General features: G+C 46.3%; 1 protein-coding gene across 2 annotated transcripts in view; it reads left to right on the plus strand.

The window, feature by feature from the left end:
* KIF7 (kinesin family member 7) overlaps positions 1 to 18,728 on the plus strand; it is a 71,266-nt gene that overhangs the window by 15,028 nt on the left and 37,510 nt on the right. For both annotated transcript variants that reach the window (XM_040414153.1, XM_040414154.1), the window contains exons 5-8: positions 9,788 to 10,328; positions 13,644 to 13,781; positions 14,943 to 15,161; positions 18,257 to 18,465. In XM_040414153.1, coding sequence (XP_040270087.1) covers positions 9,788 to 10,328; positions 13,644 to 13,781; positions 14,943 to 15,161; positions 18,257 to 18,465 — 1,107 coding nt within the window. The remainder of the gene's footprint in view (positions 1 to 9,787; positions 10,329 to 13,643; positions 13,782 to 14,942; positions 15,162 to 18,256; positions 18,466 to 18,728) is intronic.

Below are 18,728 nucleotides of genomic sequence, written 5' to 3' on the forward strand. Positions count from 1 at the left end.
TAAGCTTCCTTAAAGGCACCGAGGAAAATGGTGGGGGTATATAGATTGTCGCTAACACCATTCTCATCCCTTGGACCACACAATGCACTCCTATAAACCTTCCCTCCTCATCCACACATACCCTCAGGCATTCAAATATGATATTCTTATGAACTAGGATACTAACCCCCCTGGAATGCGAGGAGAAGACTGAATGCACCGAATAACCCAGCCACGGCTTTTGCATGACATGTATAGATTGTTTGGTCATATGCGTTTCTTGCAAGCATATTATTGCCGGCTGATATCTAGATAGGTAACGGAACAGACCGTGTCTCTTTGTAGCATCCGCCATTCCCCTCACATTCCAGCTAAGTATTCTCGTAACAGGTCCCATAAGAATGCATACATACATAAAAGTACAATTGAGATCCACACCTCTCCACCTCCCAACAGCTGCAAGGAAAAACAATGTTAATCACCAGATTACAGACTCCCATCTCTTCTCTATTTCCCCCGACAAAATATACAAGGACTGTACGTTTCAGCATTTTAAAATTGCCCTCAATAGCACCTTTGACGGTAATAACCCCCGCTAATCCCTTCCCCCCTCCCTCCCCAGACAATAAACATATGCAGCATAATTAGATTCAGTAATGAACTTGGGGCCAACATTGTGAACCCGGCCCAACCGCGCCTGAAGCAGCACAGCCTCCAGCACGATACCGTACGCAGGCACATTAGGAAGGTGGGGAGCAACCTCGGGCGTATGCTCTACCCACAAAATGTCTCCAGCAACCGGCTAAAGACAAAAGAAAATGTCCACAACGGTGGGTGGACAGTCCAGGGGACATCAAAACTTCAATCAGGAGCAGGAATGTCCATCAGTCTCAGGTGTCTGTTGATGGAATCCTAAGGCGACGCTCATTTTGATCCAGCCACTTGACCGCAGCATCCGAGTCCTCAAAGAACACCGCGGATCCAAACGCCACCACCCTGAGCCTGGCCGGGAACATCATGGAGTACTGTACTTGCAAATCTCTCAGCCTCCGTTTAATCTCCACAAAGCGAGCTCTTTTTTTCTGTACATCCGACGAATAGTCAGGGAACAGAGACACCTGAACCCCATTGATTTTTAAATCTGGATGAGACCCTGCAGCCCTCAGTATAGTGTCCCTGTCTCGATAGTGCAGGATTTTAGCCAGTATTGGCCGTGGCGGACGTCCTGGCGGCAAAGGCCTGGTGGGGACCCTATGTGCTCGTTCAACAGCGTAAAGTGCAGAGAGTCCTCTATCACGGAATTTTTCCGCGAGCCATTTCTCAATAAAATCAGTAGCCTCTGGGCCCTCAGATTTCTCAGGAATGCCCACCAGCCTTATATTATTGCGGCGAGAGCGGTTTTCGAGGTCGTCGGTTTTAGCATAGAGCGCCACTATATCCTTTGACGCAGCCCGGCTCTCTCTCTGTAGGGTAACAGCCCCATCTTCCAGATCCGAGACCCTCCTCTCTACTTCTGAGGTGCGTTCAGCCACCTTATGCAGGTCATGACGGATAATGGACATGTCCGCTTTTAGACTTCCAATATTAATATTCATATTCTGGAGGGTGGCGTTACAGCTAGCAATAGCTGCCATCACATCTTTCAAGGTGGGCTCAGGGGCATTGACCACTGGCAGACACTTTTCAGTGCTGCACAGGTTAGCACTCACCCCCCCCCCCCCCTCATGCTGAACTGGGGATTGCTGGTCATCATTACAGGGGCTATCTTGCTCCCCTAAGCCTTCCTCCACTTGTGCCAGGGTGCCCTCTCCTTCTCCCCATACATGGCTGGGGGACTGGTGTGACTTGTGAGCGAAGCGCTCTAGCCGCGCTGCCGCTCCCTGACTCACTGCCGCCCTCAGGTCAGGCCACTCTTCCTCCTCAGCGCCATCTTGGGATCGTGCCTCTCTGTCCTGCCGGCTCTGCGTTTTGCCTCTCTTTGCAGGCATGATGATATTTATTTTCACCGGACCGCTTCCTGGCTATGTCCCCCGCTCCTACGGATGTTTTAAAGGTATATCGCCACCGTTGTAGATGTTTTAGACAGAATTCTTGCCGGAGCTAGTGCGGCGTGCGTCCTACTCCATGCGCCGCTAGGCTCCGCCCCTTTAGAAATCTTTTACCTTATAAAGCTTCATGACTGGAGCTTAATCAGCTTATACTATAATTGGTTCCTTCCTATGAGCATTTTACCTTATAATCTTCCTGGAGAGACTACTTTATGTTGTTATTCCAGAACTCCAGCTATTCCTTCTCTGTGCATCATGACTTTTTACCCTAACCTTTACTGTACGATAATACCCTGTTGTCCTCATCCTTGTGGGCATGCACTGGAGGGCGTGATGAGGAAGGTGATTAACCAGTGCTCGCTTCTGTCTTCAGCCACTTGCCAATCGGAGTGGGTGTATCGTTCAACACATGGCTACCTATTGCTCTCCTTTTTTAAAGGGTCTTCCGGCCCTGAAACTGAAAATCCCCAGACCCCAGGTCCTATTCTGTGCCCCTTAAAATGTTTCCCCCACTGTCTCTGAGGCTACTTTTGGTTAGCGTACCTCTTGGTGAGAGAACGTTATCTGCTAGACATGCCCTTATGGTGCACTGAAAGACATTTTGTCCAGTCAACAGACTTTAAGAGGGGATGTATCATTAGACTGAGAGAAACGGGACATTACATGCCCTGCCATTGTTGTCACCGTGTATGGCAGTGTCAACTGCGGCTTGGAATCATACCTTCTTTAGCGATGTATACAGGTTCTGTTTGGGATTTCACAATAGTTGGGTTCCATAATGGAATCGTCATGGTGAGCGCTTCAATCCTGCCTTTCCTGTGAGGTGACACACTACACCAACTGCTGGTGTGATAATCTGGGGAGCCATGGCATGCGACTGTCACCCCTAGTAGTAATATGAGGGACACTAACAGATCAGCGATGTGGCCACCGGATGTCCTGCACATACAGTACAGACCAAAAGTTTGGACACACCTTCTCATTCAAAGAGTTTTCTTTATTTTCATGACTATGAAGGCATCAAAACTATGAATTGACACATGTGGAATTATATACATAACAAACAAGTGTGAAACAACTGAAAATATGTCATATTCTAGGTTCTTCAAAGTAGCCACCTTTTGCTTTGATTACTGCTTTGCACACTCTTGGCATTCTCTTGATGAGCTTCAAGAGGTAGTCCCCTGAAATGGTTTTCACTTCACAGGTGTGCCCTGTCAGGTTTAATAAGTGGGATTTCTTGCCTTTTATAAATGGGGTTGGGACCATCAGTTGCGTTGAGGAGAAGTCAGGTGGATACGCAGCTGATAGTCCTACTGAATAGACTGTTAGAATTTGTATTATGGCAAGAAAAAAGCAGCTAAGTAAAGAAAAACGAGTGGCCATCATTACTTTAAGAAATGAAGGTCAGTCAGTCAGTCAGCCGAAAAATTGGGAAAACTTTGAAAGTAAGGGCTATTTGACCATGAAGGAGAGTGATGGGGTGCTGGGCCAGATGACCTGGCCTCCACAGTCACCGGACCTGAACCCAATCGAGATGGTTTGGGGTAAGCTGGACCGCAGAGTGAAGGCAAAAAGGCCAACAAGTGCTAAGCATCTCTGGGAACTCCTTCAAGACTGTTGGAAGACCATTTCAGGGGACTACCTCTTGAAGCTCATCAAGAGAATGCCAAGAGTGTGCAAAGCAGTAATCAAAGCAAAATGTGGCTACTTTGAAGAACCTAGAATATGACATATTTTCTGTTGTTTCACACTTGTTTGTTATGTATATAATTCCACATGTGTTAATTCATAGTTTTGATGCCTTCATAGTCATGAAAATAAAGAAAACTCTTTGAATGAGAAGGTGTGTCCAAACTTTTGGTCTGTACTGTATGTGTTGCCTCTCATGGCAAGGTTTCCAGCTGGCATTTTTAGCAGGATAATGCTCACCCACAGATGGCAAGGGTTTCCCAGGAATGTCTCCACCAGATAGCAAAGCTTCCTTGGCCTGCCTGGTCATCAGATTTATCCTCAATTGAGCATTTATGGGCCCAGCTGGGATGTCAGTCTCAGCAACCTATGAGTGTTAAGGATCTAAATACCCAGCAGCAAACATCTATGGGCAAATTTGCTACGGGATACCATACGAAACCTCCATGTCCAACCGTATCTCATCTTGTATCCAGGCTAGAGGCGACACAACAGTGTACTAGAACATCAATTGTAATTTTCCCCAATAAACTTAGCCCTTTGCTCTAATATTGTAATCACTTACATATATTATTACATTCACACACATACAGTTTCATTCCAACAACTCATTTGTGCATTATTATTGTCAATGAATGTACTTACCATCTTGAAGTTGCATGAATTGGCCACTTTGGAACCTAGTCATGTGTATGGCTGAAACGATTACTCGATTGAATCGAGTAATTCGACACAAAAAAATCCTTGATGTGAGGATTCGTTTGTGTCATTTGACCACGGAGAGGGAGTGAAGCGCTTACATGCACTATGACCCAACTCTGTGTGACGGCAATGCAGTGCGCGGAGAAGAAGACGGAGGAGCTGTGGAACGGAGTCCCTACAGGAAAGATAAGTACTGGCTACTCCATGTCCACAACCTCACTGCAAGAAACAGCAAAGTAGGAGTGAGGACGCTGCCATGAGCACACTACAGAGATCTGGGTGACATGGTGTGTGCAAGGGGGATCCGGGCGGCCGGGGACTGCAGGCTATGCGCATTTGCGAGCTTCATTACTGCTGAGCTCAGGGCTTCCAGAGCCCGGACAGAAAAGCATCCTGACTGGGCAGCGGGATTGCGAACTAGCGGCACTAATACTCCGCAGTCATTGGGACGATTAGCAAGAAGCTCAAGAGTCTGGGAAAGGGCACAGTCAGCATGGAGGGGGCGTATGTAATAAACACCGGGGTGTGAGCTGAAGGCTCAGCAATAATAGGAATGGAAACTACTATAGGGAGCCCCTCATAAATCAGTGCTCAGGGGTGAAGTCCTCATCACAGGCGTATTGTGACTGAACCTGAAAGAGAGTGCCTTCATGAACAGAATGCCGGAACTACAGTAAAGACTGACACATGTCAGTGTGACGGTCCCACAGGTGACTGATGTCAGGATATCAAGGAGACTGGCTGAGCGTGGAGGAATCTAACAGCCTCCTTGATTCAGTGTTGATAGGGTTAATGACCACTTCCTTTGTCTCAGCTGTTGCTCAGTGGTCATCACTTCTACCCTTTATAGTCTGACACCACCCTTCTTACTATGCGGTAGATTGCTGCATTTGGTTTTAGAAAGAGCTGGAGTGTGGTTCTCCCTGAGTTCCTGCTCATCCTTCTACAACAGAAGCTAAGTGTCTCACTTTGTTGTATTTTGTCTTTTCCCCTTGGTTATGGTTACTAGCAGTGATGGCCAGTTCGCCGTGTTCGCCCGCGAACACATGCGGGCTGCCATCTTAACTCACAAGTCCGGCGATGCACAGGTAAGCCCTTACCTGTAAGCCCTTACCTGTGCCGCGAGCCAGTCTGAAACAAATGCGGTCACCAGGAGCAGGCAGTTCCGAGAACAGCCCGATGAAGGCCCCCGGCAGTTGTTCTCGGAACTGCCTGCTCCCGGTGACCGCATTTGTTTCAGACCGACTCGCGGCACAGGTAAGGGGTCTTACCTGTGCATCGCTGGACTTGTGAGTTAAGATGGCAGCCCGCATGTGTACGCGGGCGAACGCGGCGAACTGGCCATCACTGGTTACTAGGCCTTAGGGAGACACTTGTTCCTTCATCTCAGCCCTGCCAATATCTTTAGGGCTCCTCAGGGTCTCCAGGGCTTCCAGGTTCCTGTGTATGGGCATTTCTACCTTCAAGGGGTGCCCATACAGGGCCAGGAGTAGGGTTCTTTAGGTGGTGACGCTTTCCCTTCCGTAGCGTTGAGGCCTAGTGGCTTTTCCCTTCCCGCCTGGTTGTTGGTGTGGTGTTTACTCCTTTACTTCATCCATAACATAATCTACCGCCATTTTTTGTTCAGGTCAGTGCAGCTATGGATTCTATGTCTGCACTCGTCAAACAGATGCAGGGGCTGTCTTTTGAGGTAGCAGACCTCCGCGCGACAGTCTTACAGATTCAGAAACCACAGGCGGCTGGTTCCGGTGGTGGGTACCAGGGCTGGTTCCGGTGGTGGGTACCAGGGCTGGTTCCGGTGGTGGGTACCAGGCCTGCCCTGATCCGAAGGTGGCTCTCCTGGACAGATTTTCTGGAGGTAGGGACAATTTCATCCGGTTCAGGGAGTCATGTAAATTATACTTTAAGCTGCAGCCATACTCTTCTGGGACCGAGAGTCAACATGTGGGTATGATAATTTCTTTGCTTAAAGATGACGCGAAGTCGTGGGCTTTTTCTCTGCCGACTGGATCACCGTCCCTCCAGTCGGTAGATGAATTTTTTAGAGCCTTGGGTCTTATTTACGATGATCCGGATCGGATCTTTCAGGCTGAGACCAAGTTGCGTGGTTTACAGCAGGGTGTGCGCTCCGCGGAGATCTATTGCTCTGAATTTAGGAGATGGACTACGGATACGGAGTGGAATGATCCTGCTCTCCGTAGCCAGTTCTGTCAGGGTCTATCTGAGAGGCTGCAGGACGCGTTGGCCTTTCATGAAAAACCTGAGACATTGGAAGCGGCTATGTCTCTTTGCTGTACATCTTGATAGACGCCTGAGGGGGAGATATAGGGGTCCTCACCCTCAAGACGTACTGTCAAACAAGGTGGCAGCTTCCTTTGACACTTATGGTAAAGAGACACCTGTGGTTGTGCCTTGTGATGTGCCTTTGCAGTTGGGGGAAGCTACTCCTGAGACTGCTGGCAAGAGCTTTGGTCCTATGAATGGAGTCTGTTTTTGTTGTGGAAAGAAGGGACATTTTGTAAATATTTGCCCTTACATTCAGCGTCAAGGTGTAAACAAAAAAAAAAAAAAAAGTTTACTATTGGTGGTGTGGGTGGGGAGCCAGAAAACTTACTTTTGTTATTTACTGGTAGTACCCGATTTCTGCCTGCCAAGGTGGCGCTAGAGTCCAAAACGGTGGAAATCAAGGTATTTATCGATAGTGGGGCTGGGGTTAACCTGATTGATGGACAGTTTGTTCGCTTTCATGGGTTAACTACTAGTGCACTAGAGAAAAGCATTTGTCTCTTCAAATGATTCTGCACCTCTTACCCAAAAATGCCTAAAGCTAAGTGTCTTGCTTGTTTGTATTTTGTCTTTTCCCCTTGGTTGTGGTTACTAGGCTTCAAGGAGACGCTTGTTCCTTCATCTTGGAAGGAACGGGTTGTCTCAGCCCTGCCAATATCTTTAGGGCTCCTCAGGGTCTCCAGGAGTTCCAGGTTCCTGTGTATGGGAATTTCTACCTTCAAGGGGAGCCCATACGGTTAGGAGTCAGGGCCCAGGAGTAGGGTTCTTTAGGTGGTGACCTTTTCTGTTCCCTAGCGTTGAGGTCTAGTGGCCCCCCCCCCGATTGTCAGTGTGGTGTTTACTCCTTTACCTCATCCGTGACAATCAGGGTCACCGCTTCTTCTCTGTAATATATGTCACCAAGTCATGCTCTATGGCTGGATGACTTAACTCCTGCTGTCCGGGGCACTCTGGTTCATCACTCGGACTGGCACTTAGGGGGGCAAGCTGATGGCACTTAGGGGGGCAAGCTGATGGCACTTAGGGGGGCAAGGTGATAGCACTAGGGGAACAGAGCTGATGGCACTGGGCTGATCACTCCGGGAACGAAGGGTGTTGGGGACTGATGGCAGGGGGTCTGAGTTTTTATAAAGGAAAACTGTCTTTTAATTTTTTTATTTTTATTAGAGTACTCAATTGTAGAAATAATCGGTAGAATACTCGATTACTAAAATAATAAAATAGTTTACTGCAGCCCTAGTCATGTGACTCTCCTCTTCTGAAAATCTTGTATCCTTTTACACCACATTCTTTACCAGTTTTCCAGCCTGGGCTATAGATGGGATGTCACTTCTGCAGCACAGAGAAGGTGTTATGGATGGGGCCAGAATTTGCACATGCACCAGTGAGATAACTAGTTCTTGCCCCATCCACAGCAAAAGTGAGTTCCTGTCCATATCCCTGGCCGAAGTGGCTAGTCACTGCAGTCACCTGCTGCTTAGGGGACATGTCACCACTGCAGACAGTCATTGACTGCAATAGTGTACATGACCCCTGTCCATGCCGACAGTCTACATGCAGGGGCCGAGGTGCAGTGAAGACAGCAGTATACCTACAACCAAGCATTTGGGAGCAGGTAAGTATGCTTCTCTTCATAGGTCATAGTGGGTGGGTTTTGGGAGGTGGAATATTTAATAAAGGTATCTGAAGTTGGACAGCCCCTTTAAGATGGGTTTGTCGGGGCCCATCAGGTCCCTTAAAAACGTATTTTGCCCTTATTTATTATATCGGTAAGGCCCCTTTCACACGGGCGAGAATTCTGCGCGGGTGCAATGCGTGAGGTGAACGCATTGCACCCGCACTGAATCCAGACCCATTCACTTCAATGGGGCTGTGCAGATCACTTGTGCGTTGCGTGAAAATCGCAGCATGTTCTATAGTCTGCGTTTTTTCATGCAACGCAGGTCCCATAGAAATGAATGGGGCTGTGTTAAAATCGCATAGCATCCACAAGCAAGTGTGGATGTAATGCAATTTTCACGCATGGTTGCTAGGAGATGATGTTAGTAAATTGATCAAAGTCAATTTACTGTATTATTTTGCCTTATAACATGGTTATAAAGGAAAATAATAGCATTCTTAATACAGAATGCTTAGTAAAATGTTGCTTGAGGGGTTAAAAAATAAAAAACATTAACTCACCTCATCCACTTGATCGCGCAGCCGCCATCGTCTTCTTTCTTCTTCTTTGAGGACCTGCTAAAGGACTTTTGACGTAATCGCGCTCACCACATGATGATCGCGGTGACGTCAGTGCAGGTCCTGCTGAATGATCTTCATTCAGCAGGACCTGCGCTGACGTCACCACGCTCACCACGTGATGAGCGAGATTACGTCATCCAAGGTCCTTTGGCACGTCCTGAAAGAAGAAGAAGAAAGAAGACGATGGCGGCTGCGCGATCAAGTGGATGAGGTGAGTTAATGTTTTTTATTTTTTAACCCCTCAAGCAACATTTTACTAAGCATTCTGTATTAAGAATGCGGTTATAAGGGAAAATATTAACATCTACACAACCCCAAATCTGAACTTCAGTGAAGAAGTTCGGGTCTGGGTACCACATTCAGCTCTTTCCACGCGAATGCAATGCATTTTGCACGCGCGTGATAAGAAACCGAACAACGCAATCGCAGTCAAAACTGACTGAAATAGTGTGCGCCCTCGCGCGGGTTTCCTGCAATGCACCCGGGACGCATCCAGAGCAAATCCGGGACACCCGTGTGAAAGAGGCCTAAGGGTTGTCTGTTGTCGTACTCCTCTTTTTCTTTGGCCAAGGTTTCCCTACTTGTAGATATTAGGATCCGTTCAGTTTCTGGTAACAAAGATCTAAAAAAAATATACAGAAATGCAGCAGTGTGAACACATAAACGTAGTCCTGGGTCAATTTTTGACAGCTATGTATATGAATATGTATTAGTGTTCAGTCCCCACATTTACTACACATTCCTGCTTTCATCTCTGTAATCGTTTAATTTCAGAATTTTTGTGTTATACAGTACATTTGGAATTTGAAATGAATGGATCGCATCTCATTTCTCCATAGGATCTTGAAGGATTCCCTTGGAGGAAATGCCAAGACTGTTATGATCTGTTGCATAAGTCCTTCAGCATCAGACTTTGACGAGACTTTGAACACTCTAAACTATGCCAACCGCGCGCAGAATATTAAGAACAAAGCAACGGTCAACTGCAAGAAAGATGCCGAGCGAGTGGAAGACCTGCAGCATCAGATAAAGTCACTGCAACGTGTGCTCGAGCAGAGACACAGATCAGAAACGCGAATACTGAATAGATTTGACCCTTCCAAGTGTGCAGCCCGAAGGTCTACAGAAGATCACGTGTCCCGGCTAATGGCAGAGTGTGCACATTACAGGACTTGTACAGACACAGGTTACCTCCTTCTTATGGAGCTTCTGTCAGAGCGAGGGCTGTCTCCCTCTCAGGCCCAGAGGGTGAGGGACTGGATGTGTTCTGTAGAAGAGGAAAGGAGTGAAGTGACATCAGCTTCAGGTCTAGACAGTGGAATCGAGAGCTCTTCTGTGGAGGAACCCACAAAAGAAACCAGAAGATCAACCAAAGGCAAGGTATGAGTCCAATTATAGTGTCGTCACTAGCATTCATTTTCTAAGCAGTGTGCAACATGTTGACCAACCCAGCACAGCGACAGGTCTCCCTGTTCTCCTACACAGCCGAATATGCTTGTGTTCTCAAGGGCGAGAGGGGAGTCACTGTCAAACACCTGTGGCAGCGATTTATCACCCGTGAGAACAGATGATTGGACATGATGATTCCTTTCCCCGCCATTTGCCATTGATTTAGTTGGGTCACCCATATAGACATTAGATGGTCGGTCCTGCTGAAATTGGTGGGTTTAACCTGTGCTAAAGGGGTTGTCTCACTTCAGCAAATGGCATTGATCATGTAGTCAAAGTTAAAATACAAGGCAGTTACTAACGTATTGTGATTGTCCATATTGCTTCTTTTGCTGGCTAGATTCAATTTTCCATCACATTTACTTCTCGTTTCCACGGTTTACGACCACCGTGCAATTGATCAGTGGTGGCCGTGCTTGAGCACTATACAAAAAAGCGGCAGCCTCTTTGGTGCCCGGAACTGTGAGAACGCACATAGGCGCGCATGCGCAGCAGGTCCTTTTCTAGCCACCCTGAATCTTCGCTGCAGCGGTGGTCATAACCCCTGGAAAGAGCAGTGTATAATGTGATAGCAAAATGTATCCAGCCAGCAAGGAAGGCAATATGGACAATCGCAATACATTAGTAAGTGCCTTCTATTAACTTTCTCTACATGATAAATGCCGTTTGATGGAGTCAGACAACCCCTTTAATCTTATAACCACCAATATCTGGCTGGCTGAGCATTTCTGACTGCACTGCATACCGCTATAAAACCTTGCCCTTTTATTTCACTTTGCAAGTGTTGGAAAAATGTTTGTGGCCTTCTTCACATATGGCAGTTGTGCCCAGTCAGTTGTATTAGGCTAGGAGCCGAACACAAGTGATATTTGTGCACTTCAGTGTACAGGTTTGGCGTCCAGACATAAAAATCTAGCATGCAGGTTTTTTCCGTTATTTGACATCTGATGTGCCGGATGTATGTGAACGAACCCTCCTTTGTTTTCTGCATCACTCTGGAGGGGAACTGAGACGATCTCTTGTTTAAGATGTTAAAATAAGCCTTAGGAACATTTCTGTGTCTGCAGTAATGAGAATTCACAACGAGCACATTTCTAAAATCCAGAAAGCAGGCTGAGCTGATCATTCTGCAGACAGGGTCCCAACCTGAACCTTCTACAGGCCTTAAAATAGAGCTAAATGTTGAATCGGCCACATTCCAACATAGCCTTATCCCCCTTGTAATTGTTAGTATGAAGACCCAGTGAAGTGACTTGGTGTCATGATAACTGCTGTATTAGTATGGGAGCGAGAAGAATGTATATGAAAGCTGCATGCAAGTCATTAGCATCTATAATGTTAGACATCTGTATTCCATTTAAGCGGCTTCCAGCTTAGGCTGGGTACTGGGTCTCCTTAAAGAGACCAGTCCTGTATGGAGACTTACTGGGAGTGCCCCATGTTATGGAGACTTATTGTCAATGGTCCATGGGAAAACGATATGCAAAGAGGTGTCTCTTGAGAGAGAACCATCTCGCTAGTTAAAATCGGACTTTTTTTTTAACAAGTCTTTGGACATGACAAATAGCCAGGCCAGATATCCACCTGTAGACGGCTTGTTTCGGGGTGCTTGCCCTACTCCCTTATTAGTACGGAGTAGGATTCTGGCTGGCTGGGACCCACTTCCAAGTGGTGGCGGAAGTGAGATGAAGATGACACATTACAAATAAGCAGTTTAGTTAACATCCTGATTCCTCTAATTTTGGAACATTTGTCTACCTTGCAGTTATATATGTAGCCTAGTCCTAAAAATGGTAATTCCTTAGTGGGAGAGGCAGGCTGGCTGACCTTATTTCTGAGATTTCGTGACCAGACCATGGGTTTAATGTGATCTGAAAACACTGGATCATAGATCCCTTTGAGGCTGTGAGTTCAGGTCAGTTGAACCTGTGGTCGGGCCGTGACACATCGGAGGAATGTGGATGTATAGTGTGTCCAGAGTCCGGCCTACAGGAGAGGAGAAGGTTGTAAGCAGAAGAGAGATTGCTCTAGGGGCAGGATTGTGAGAATAATGGAGAAATATGTAGAGTAACTAGGTTGTCGTGGACTTTGTAGACGCGTTTTAATACTTTTAACCATTTCTTAAGTAGATTGTAGTCACAATGGCATCTAACAAATCAGATAGATATGTTTGTAGCAGCACAACACAAAGAAAAAAGTCCTTTTTAGTGGTGGTGCCAGCAGTGTTGGGCGCCAGTCTGAAGCTGCCCCTACATCACATGAATTTTGTCAGGAAACCGCAGCACTCACTTGTCTTCAGTTCTTCACAATTTAATCACCAACACAATGCGACGTTTCGACCGGTATGGTCTTTCTTTATGCTTGAGAAAGACCATACTGGTCAAAACGTCGTATTGTGTTGGTGATTAAATTGTGAAGAACTAAAGACAGGTGAGTGCTGCGGTTTTCTGACAAAATTAATGTGATCTAACAGATCAGCTGATGGACGGTAGGAATGGACCTTGAAATGATCATTAAAGGGGTTATCCAACCCCTATAATGCCCGGGCCCCTCATATTAGTCATACTTGCCCCTCTACCCGGCCCCCGCGTCACTTCTGATGCCCGCACGACAGCCAATAGCAGGCCGTGACGAGAACTAGCCTCCCGAGCATCTCATTGCCTTGTTGTAAAGTCTTACTGTAAGGCCTCATGCACACGCCCGTTGTTTTGGTCCGCATCTGAGCCGCCGTTTTGGCGGTTTGGATGCAGACCAATTCACTTCACTGGGGCCGCAAAAGATGTGGACAGCACTCCGTGTGCTGTCCGCATCCGTTGCTCAGTTCCGTGGCCCCGCAAAAAATATATAACATGTCCTATTCTTGTCCGTGCTTGGCGGACAAGAATAGGCATTTATATTAAAGGTGGTCTGTGCTGTTCCGCAAATTGCGGAAGGCACACGGACACCATCCGTGCTTTGTGGATCCGCGATTTGCGGACCGCAAAACACACCACGGTCGCGTGCATGAGGCCTAAGGCGTAGTTCACACTTCAGTGATTGTGAGCCGAAAACAGGAGTGGAAGCTACAGAGAGATGAGATACAATTGTAAGATCTGCACCCGTTCTGTGTTTTGGCTCAGAATAACTGATGAAGACCACTGACTGAATAACTGAAGTAAATGGGGTTCACTAGAACTTGCAGTTGGTTTCAGACTTTCTCCTATGGAGTTAATTCCCATCTCGCCCTGTTGTCTTTGGCTGTTGCAGGAAACCTTACGTTTTGAAAGTGACACCGAGAAGGACAAATGCATTGAAACGTTGAAGAATAAAATCCAGAGGTTGGAGGATGAGAATAGAGACTTCTTGGCTGCTTTGGAAGATGCCATGGAGCAGTACAAAATTCAGGTATCTAGTAGTAACTCATTGCTTGTGCTGCATTAAAGGGGCATTTGTGGCATGTATCGATTTTTGGGGTCCTACTGGCACCAATCCTCCCATTCACACTGTCACTAGAGAGTGTATTTTGAGCACTGTGTACCCCGGTTTCCTACCAGTATATGCTATTCATGTCTGTCAAGAGTAACCCATTTAAAGGGGTTGCCAGAGTTTGGGGAAACCATTTGTGAAGGAAGTGTGAGATTAATCCATTACTTACCTGTTCATTCCCCTGCCTTTCCAGAGTCACCGCTCCATTCTGCCAGCCAGTCTCTGTTTATATGTTTGCAGCAGTGATGTGCCCACAGGACCTCTTCGGGCATCTGCATACTGCTAGGATCAGTCATGTGGGTATATGGCCATGTCACTTCTGCAGTCAAGTAAAGGGAGACCGGGCTGGAAGACAAGAGTAGGAGCAGGAGAATAAACAGGTAAATAATGGTATTTTATCATATCCCCATCCCCTTGGACAACCCCTTTAGGGTACATCCACAAATTTCTGGTACAAAAACCTGCAACAAATCCGTGGCAAAACCGTTGCGGTGTGCAGATTTGGGAGGGGGGGGGATCCGGACAGGCTGTAAATTTAAAATCCACATCGCAGGTCGGTTTAGGCTGTGGACCTTTTTTAGCAGTTTGGGGATTTCCTTAAAATCTGATCCACTTTGCTGGTACTGTAAAACTCTGCAGATTTGCCTTGCTCTCTTCCACCTGGTCTCTTTTGGAGGATTCGATATGATATTATACTGCACCAGTCACTCCAGGTACTGGGTTAAGCATAGTAGAAAATATGAATTTATCCTATGCGCCAAGGGTTTGCCCAGCGGCATTACCTTAAATAGGACATCTATATCGAAATTATGAGCAGACAGTAGAAACACATATAACTTCTATTTTCAGCTTTGTTTTATCAAATGATAAAAATGATATTTGTTTTAATGGCAGCCCATGGAACTGTAGGCTGACCGTGGTATCTGACCGTGGTATGCATTGGGAAATCCTCCCACTGATACCTTCTGGATATGTAAATCCCTGAACTAGGTCATCAGTCCGTTTCCTCTCCTGTGAGTTATAGGAGTGGATAAGTGTGTGGTGTTTTTTCACAGTGCTGACAGTAGTTTTGTTTTTTAGAGTGATAAACTGCAAGAAAGACAAGATGAAATTGCCCAGTTGCAGTCCCATCTGGAGCAGTTGAGGCCTGGTCTATCCGTCACGGCTCTGCTGAAAGATGTACATTTACTGCAGATGGGGGCAAGGCCGAGTACGGCTCCTTTGGTTGCAAAGCCTTCACTCACAACGGGTCAGCATAGATTTCTATACGGCAACTGTTTACCAGCCACGCAGAAGAAGGTATGAAAGAACATTTTCATTTCTTAACACACATTATATGGCAGTTACCTCCTGGAAGAGTCATCAGTTAGTCTTACATGTGCCGCGTTCATATTTTTTGTATGTTTTTAAAGGGGTATTTCCATTTCAAACATTGGTGGCATATCATTAGGATACGTCACCAGACATAGCCGCCATCTCCATAATGGGCCCCCAAAATCAAGGAGAGCACGCCGTGCAAGTGCAGCCACCCTTCATTAACCTCTATGGGAGTTAGAAAACGGCTGAGTGCCGGCTCGGCTATTTACTGTAGTCAAGACCTTATTCACATGTGTGATGACATCTGTGACAAGATGGCCATTTCAGTACATCATTGGGACCATTCCTTTAATTTCTGTTTCTTATTTTTTTATTTTATCAAAGACTTTAAAATATGCATAACAATGTTTCTGTTAAGAAAACCTTAGTCCTTGCCAATTGTCCATATGTCTTGTAAGCCGCCATTTTCATGCATTCTCCATGCACTCTGCTCGGCGTCTTTTTCCTCAGGGCATATTCTCACCAGGGAGCTCCAGCATCCATGACAAGATGGCCAGTGGTTCATCCGTGAAGGATCTGCGTTTGGTCCGGGTGTCCATTTTTCCCTTCAGTGTGTATCCGTATTCCACTGAAAATCGATTTCCAGATCATCTCCTACCAATGATCCATAAGAAACCTCTGACAGAACACTGATGCCATCAGTGGTGTGTCAGTGGTTTTCTCAGACCCATAGACTTCAATGGGTTTGTTTGGTCCGCACCATTAACCAAAATAGTGCACTGACCGTGAATAAACACATTAAAATCAATGGATACATGTGCTGTCCGTGGAGAACACAGGCAACACATGTCCGTGATTTACTGATGTGTGAATAAGGCCTAAGGTAGGATTATTAGACTTTTGATAAAAAGGGCCATGAAGCACAATTTTGGGCAAAGTGCTGTGTTCTCTGAGCTATTTATTTTTATTTTTTTAATTCTCTGGCTCCAGAAACATTTTTGATAAATAAAGCTTTTTTCTATTCAGTCCCCGAATGCACATCAGTACATGGACTGATGTGTCGAGTGTTGTCACTATATTGGTATAGCGGTAGGAGCCACATCTTTCAGACATTAACTGCTTAGTGTCTAAGATGTGAATACCCGGTTAATGATCAAGTAATTGCTGTCTACCTACCAGTAGGGGAAGCTCTGCAGAATTATCCATAGGACTTTGCGCTGAGTTTAAGGCTGGGATCACACCTGAGCGTATTCGATAAGCGCTGTTTACAGGCGTTTTTATTGGACATTTTGGGGCGTTTTTGTATTTTGGAAACGCGCGTCGTACGCGCATTCTTGCTATTGGCCGCAGAGGTGTTACGCGCAACAATACGCCCCAAAGAAGCTCCTGTACTTCTTGGGGCGTAGGGCGTTTTACAGCGCGTTCGTACGCGCTGTAAAACACTCAGATGAGAACCATGCCCATAGGGAAACATTGGTTTTTGCCTGTTGAGCGTTTTACAGCACGTAGGAACGCACTGTAAAACGCTCAGGTGTGAACGCGCTGTAAAATGCCCTACGCCCCAAGAAGTACAGGAGCTTCTTTGGGGCGTATTGTCGCGCGTAACATCTCAGGCAGTTTTTCATTGGATTAATCACACAAACGCGCGTACTACGCGCGTTTCCAAAATACGCCTCAAAACGCCCGATAAAAACGCCTGTAAAAAGCGCTTATTCAATACGCTCAGGTGTGAACCCAGCCTTACTTAAAGGGGTTCTCCAAGAGTATGAAATGTGCCCACATGGAATATACTTATCCCGGTCCCTGCACTGCCACTGCTGCTTCTCCCTGCACATGGATGAAAACATCCGAGGAAAGTTGGAGCAGCCAATGGCAGGCGGGGACGGGGACGAGCCTCCCTAGCATCGCGGGTGACGCTACGAAGGCTTGTCCCCGCCTGCCATTGGCTGCTCAACCCATCCACCCGACCCCGGATTTTTTTCATCTGTGTTCAGGGAGAAGCAGCAGCGGCAGTGCGGGGACCAGGAGCGGAGTCGGGAGCAGGGGGGTAAGTATATTCCATGTGGGGTCCCGGCACATGAGGGGACATTGTATACACCCCTTTAATGTAGGTATCAACCTCTGGCACTCCAGCTGTTCTGAAAATACAACTCCCAGAATGCTCTTTTCACTTCTATGGGAGTTAAAAGAACAGCCAAGCAAGTGTGCATGCTGGGAGTTGTAGTCTCACACAGTGGCAGCTGCAGTCAACTAGAGTATATCATTATGAAGTGTGAAGGGAATTTGAAATTCTGTATGATAGAAACTAAGCTCTGTCCAGTGTAAAGTAATATGAAACATATCAGCACCAGCTCTACGACCCAAACACAACATGATAATAAATGTTGGGTATTCATTTGGTCAGTGTAGACTCCGCTCATGGCAAACAGCTCTTTAGAAAATAAAGAGAGATTACCAGTATTCCAGGACCAGTACGAAAATCTGGCTACTGTCGGGTATTGCGGCCTAGCTCTATTGAAGCGAATGGGGCTTAGCTGCAATACCACACACAACCTGTGGACAGATTGGATAATCACTAGTGTTGAGCGAACTTGTGTTTAAAGTTCGGCATCTAACGTTCGGGTTATCGAAGAATCGCGTTATGGATTCCGCTACCACGGACCATAACGGAATTTAGAATCCATAACGCGATTCTTCAATAACCCGAACTTTAGACGCCGAGCTTAAAACACAAGTTCGCTCAACTCTAATAATCACCTTTACCAGAACGGGATAAATGAAAGGGGTTGTTTGAACTTAGAAAATATGTCGAATGATGTTGATCAACAATACAAGGCAAATCCGTTGGCTGAGAGTTGTACACGTTCTACAGGAAAGCAGCCATGTTTTTCTAATATTTTACAATGATTAGCCATCATGAATCTTTTGCATGGTGACTTAGAAACATAGAATGTGTCGGCAGATAAGAACCATTTGGCCCATCTAGTCTGCCATTTTTTTTCAAGCAGTGCCTCTCACAGGTCTTATTCACTATCTATGTGAATTCTAGTGCCTGGTATTCGTTATGTTTATTCCAGATTTCAGAAAGTGTTGCTTCTTTGTCTAAGGAGCTTACAAGGAATTTTCAATCTGGAACCCAGAAACTGGTGTCCAGCATGGAGGAGGCAGACACAGTGCTGTGCAGACACTTCAGTGAGGACTCTGATCCATCAGGAGAGTCAGAGGAAGAGTCAAAGGAGAATGAGGAGTTTGAGAGGGAAGCTAACAAGTCTCTCCCTTCAAACAGGTAAGCTTTTCCATTTCACGTTTCTTAAGTTTATTTAGGGATATATGTATAAAAGGGGTCTGTCAGCAGTTTTGTTGATGCAAAACTGCTGAAATACATAGGTGCTACAGACAGGAGGCAATACATGCCTCCATCCCTGATTTTAATCACTGTAGTGCTGCAAAAATAAGCTTTATATGCATTAACTCATGTCACCTGCCCCTGCATATGTCAGCAGTTTAGCATAGACAAAACTACTGATGGACTCCCTTTAAAGGGGTCAT

The sequence above is a fragment of the Bufo bufo genome, chromosome 1, assembly GCF_905171765.1.
Source record: "Bufo bufo chromosome 1, aBufBuf1.1, whole genome shotgun sequence".
Taxonomy (NCBI): Eukaryota; Metazoa; Chordata; class Amphibia; order Anura; family Bufonidae; genus Bufo; species Bufo bufo.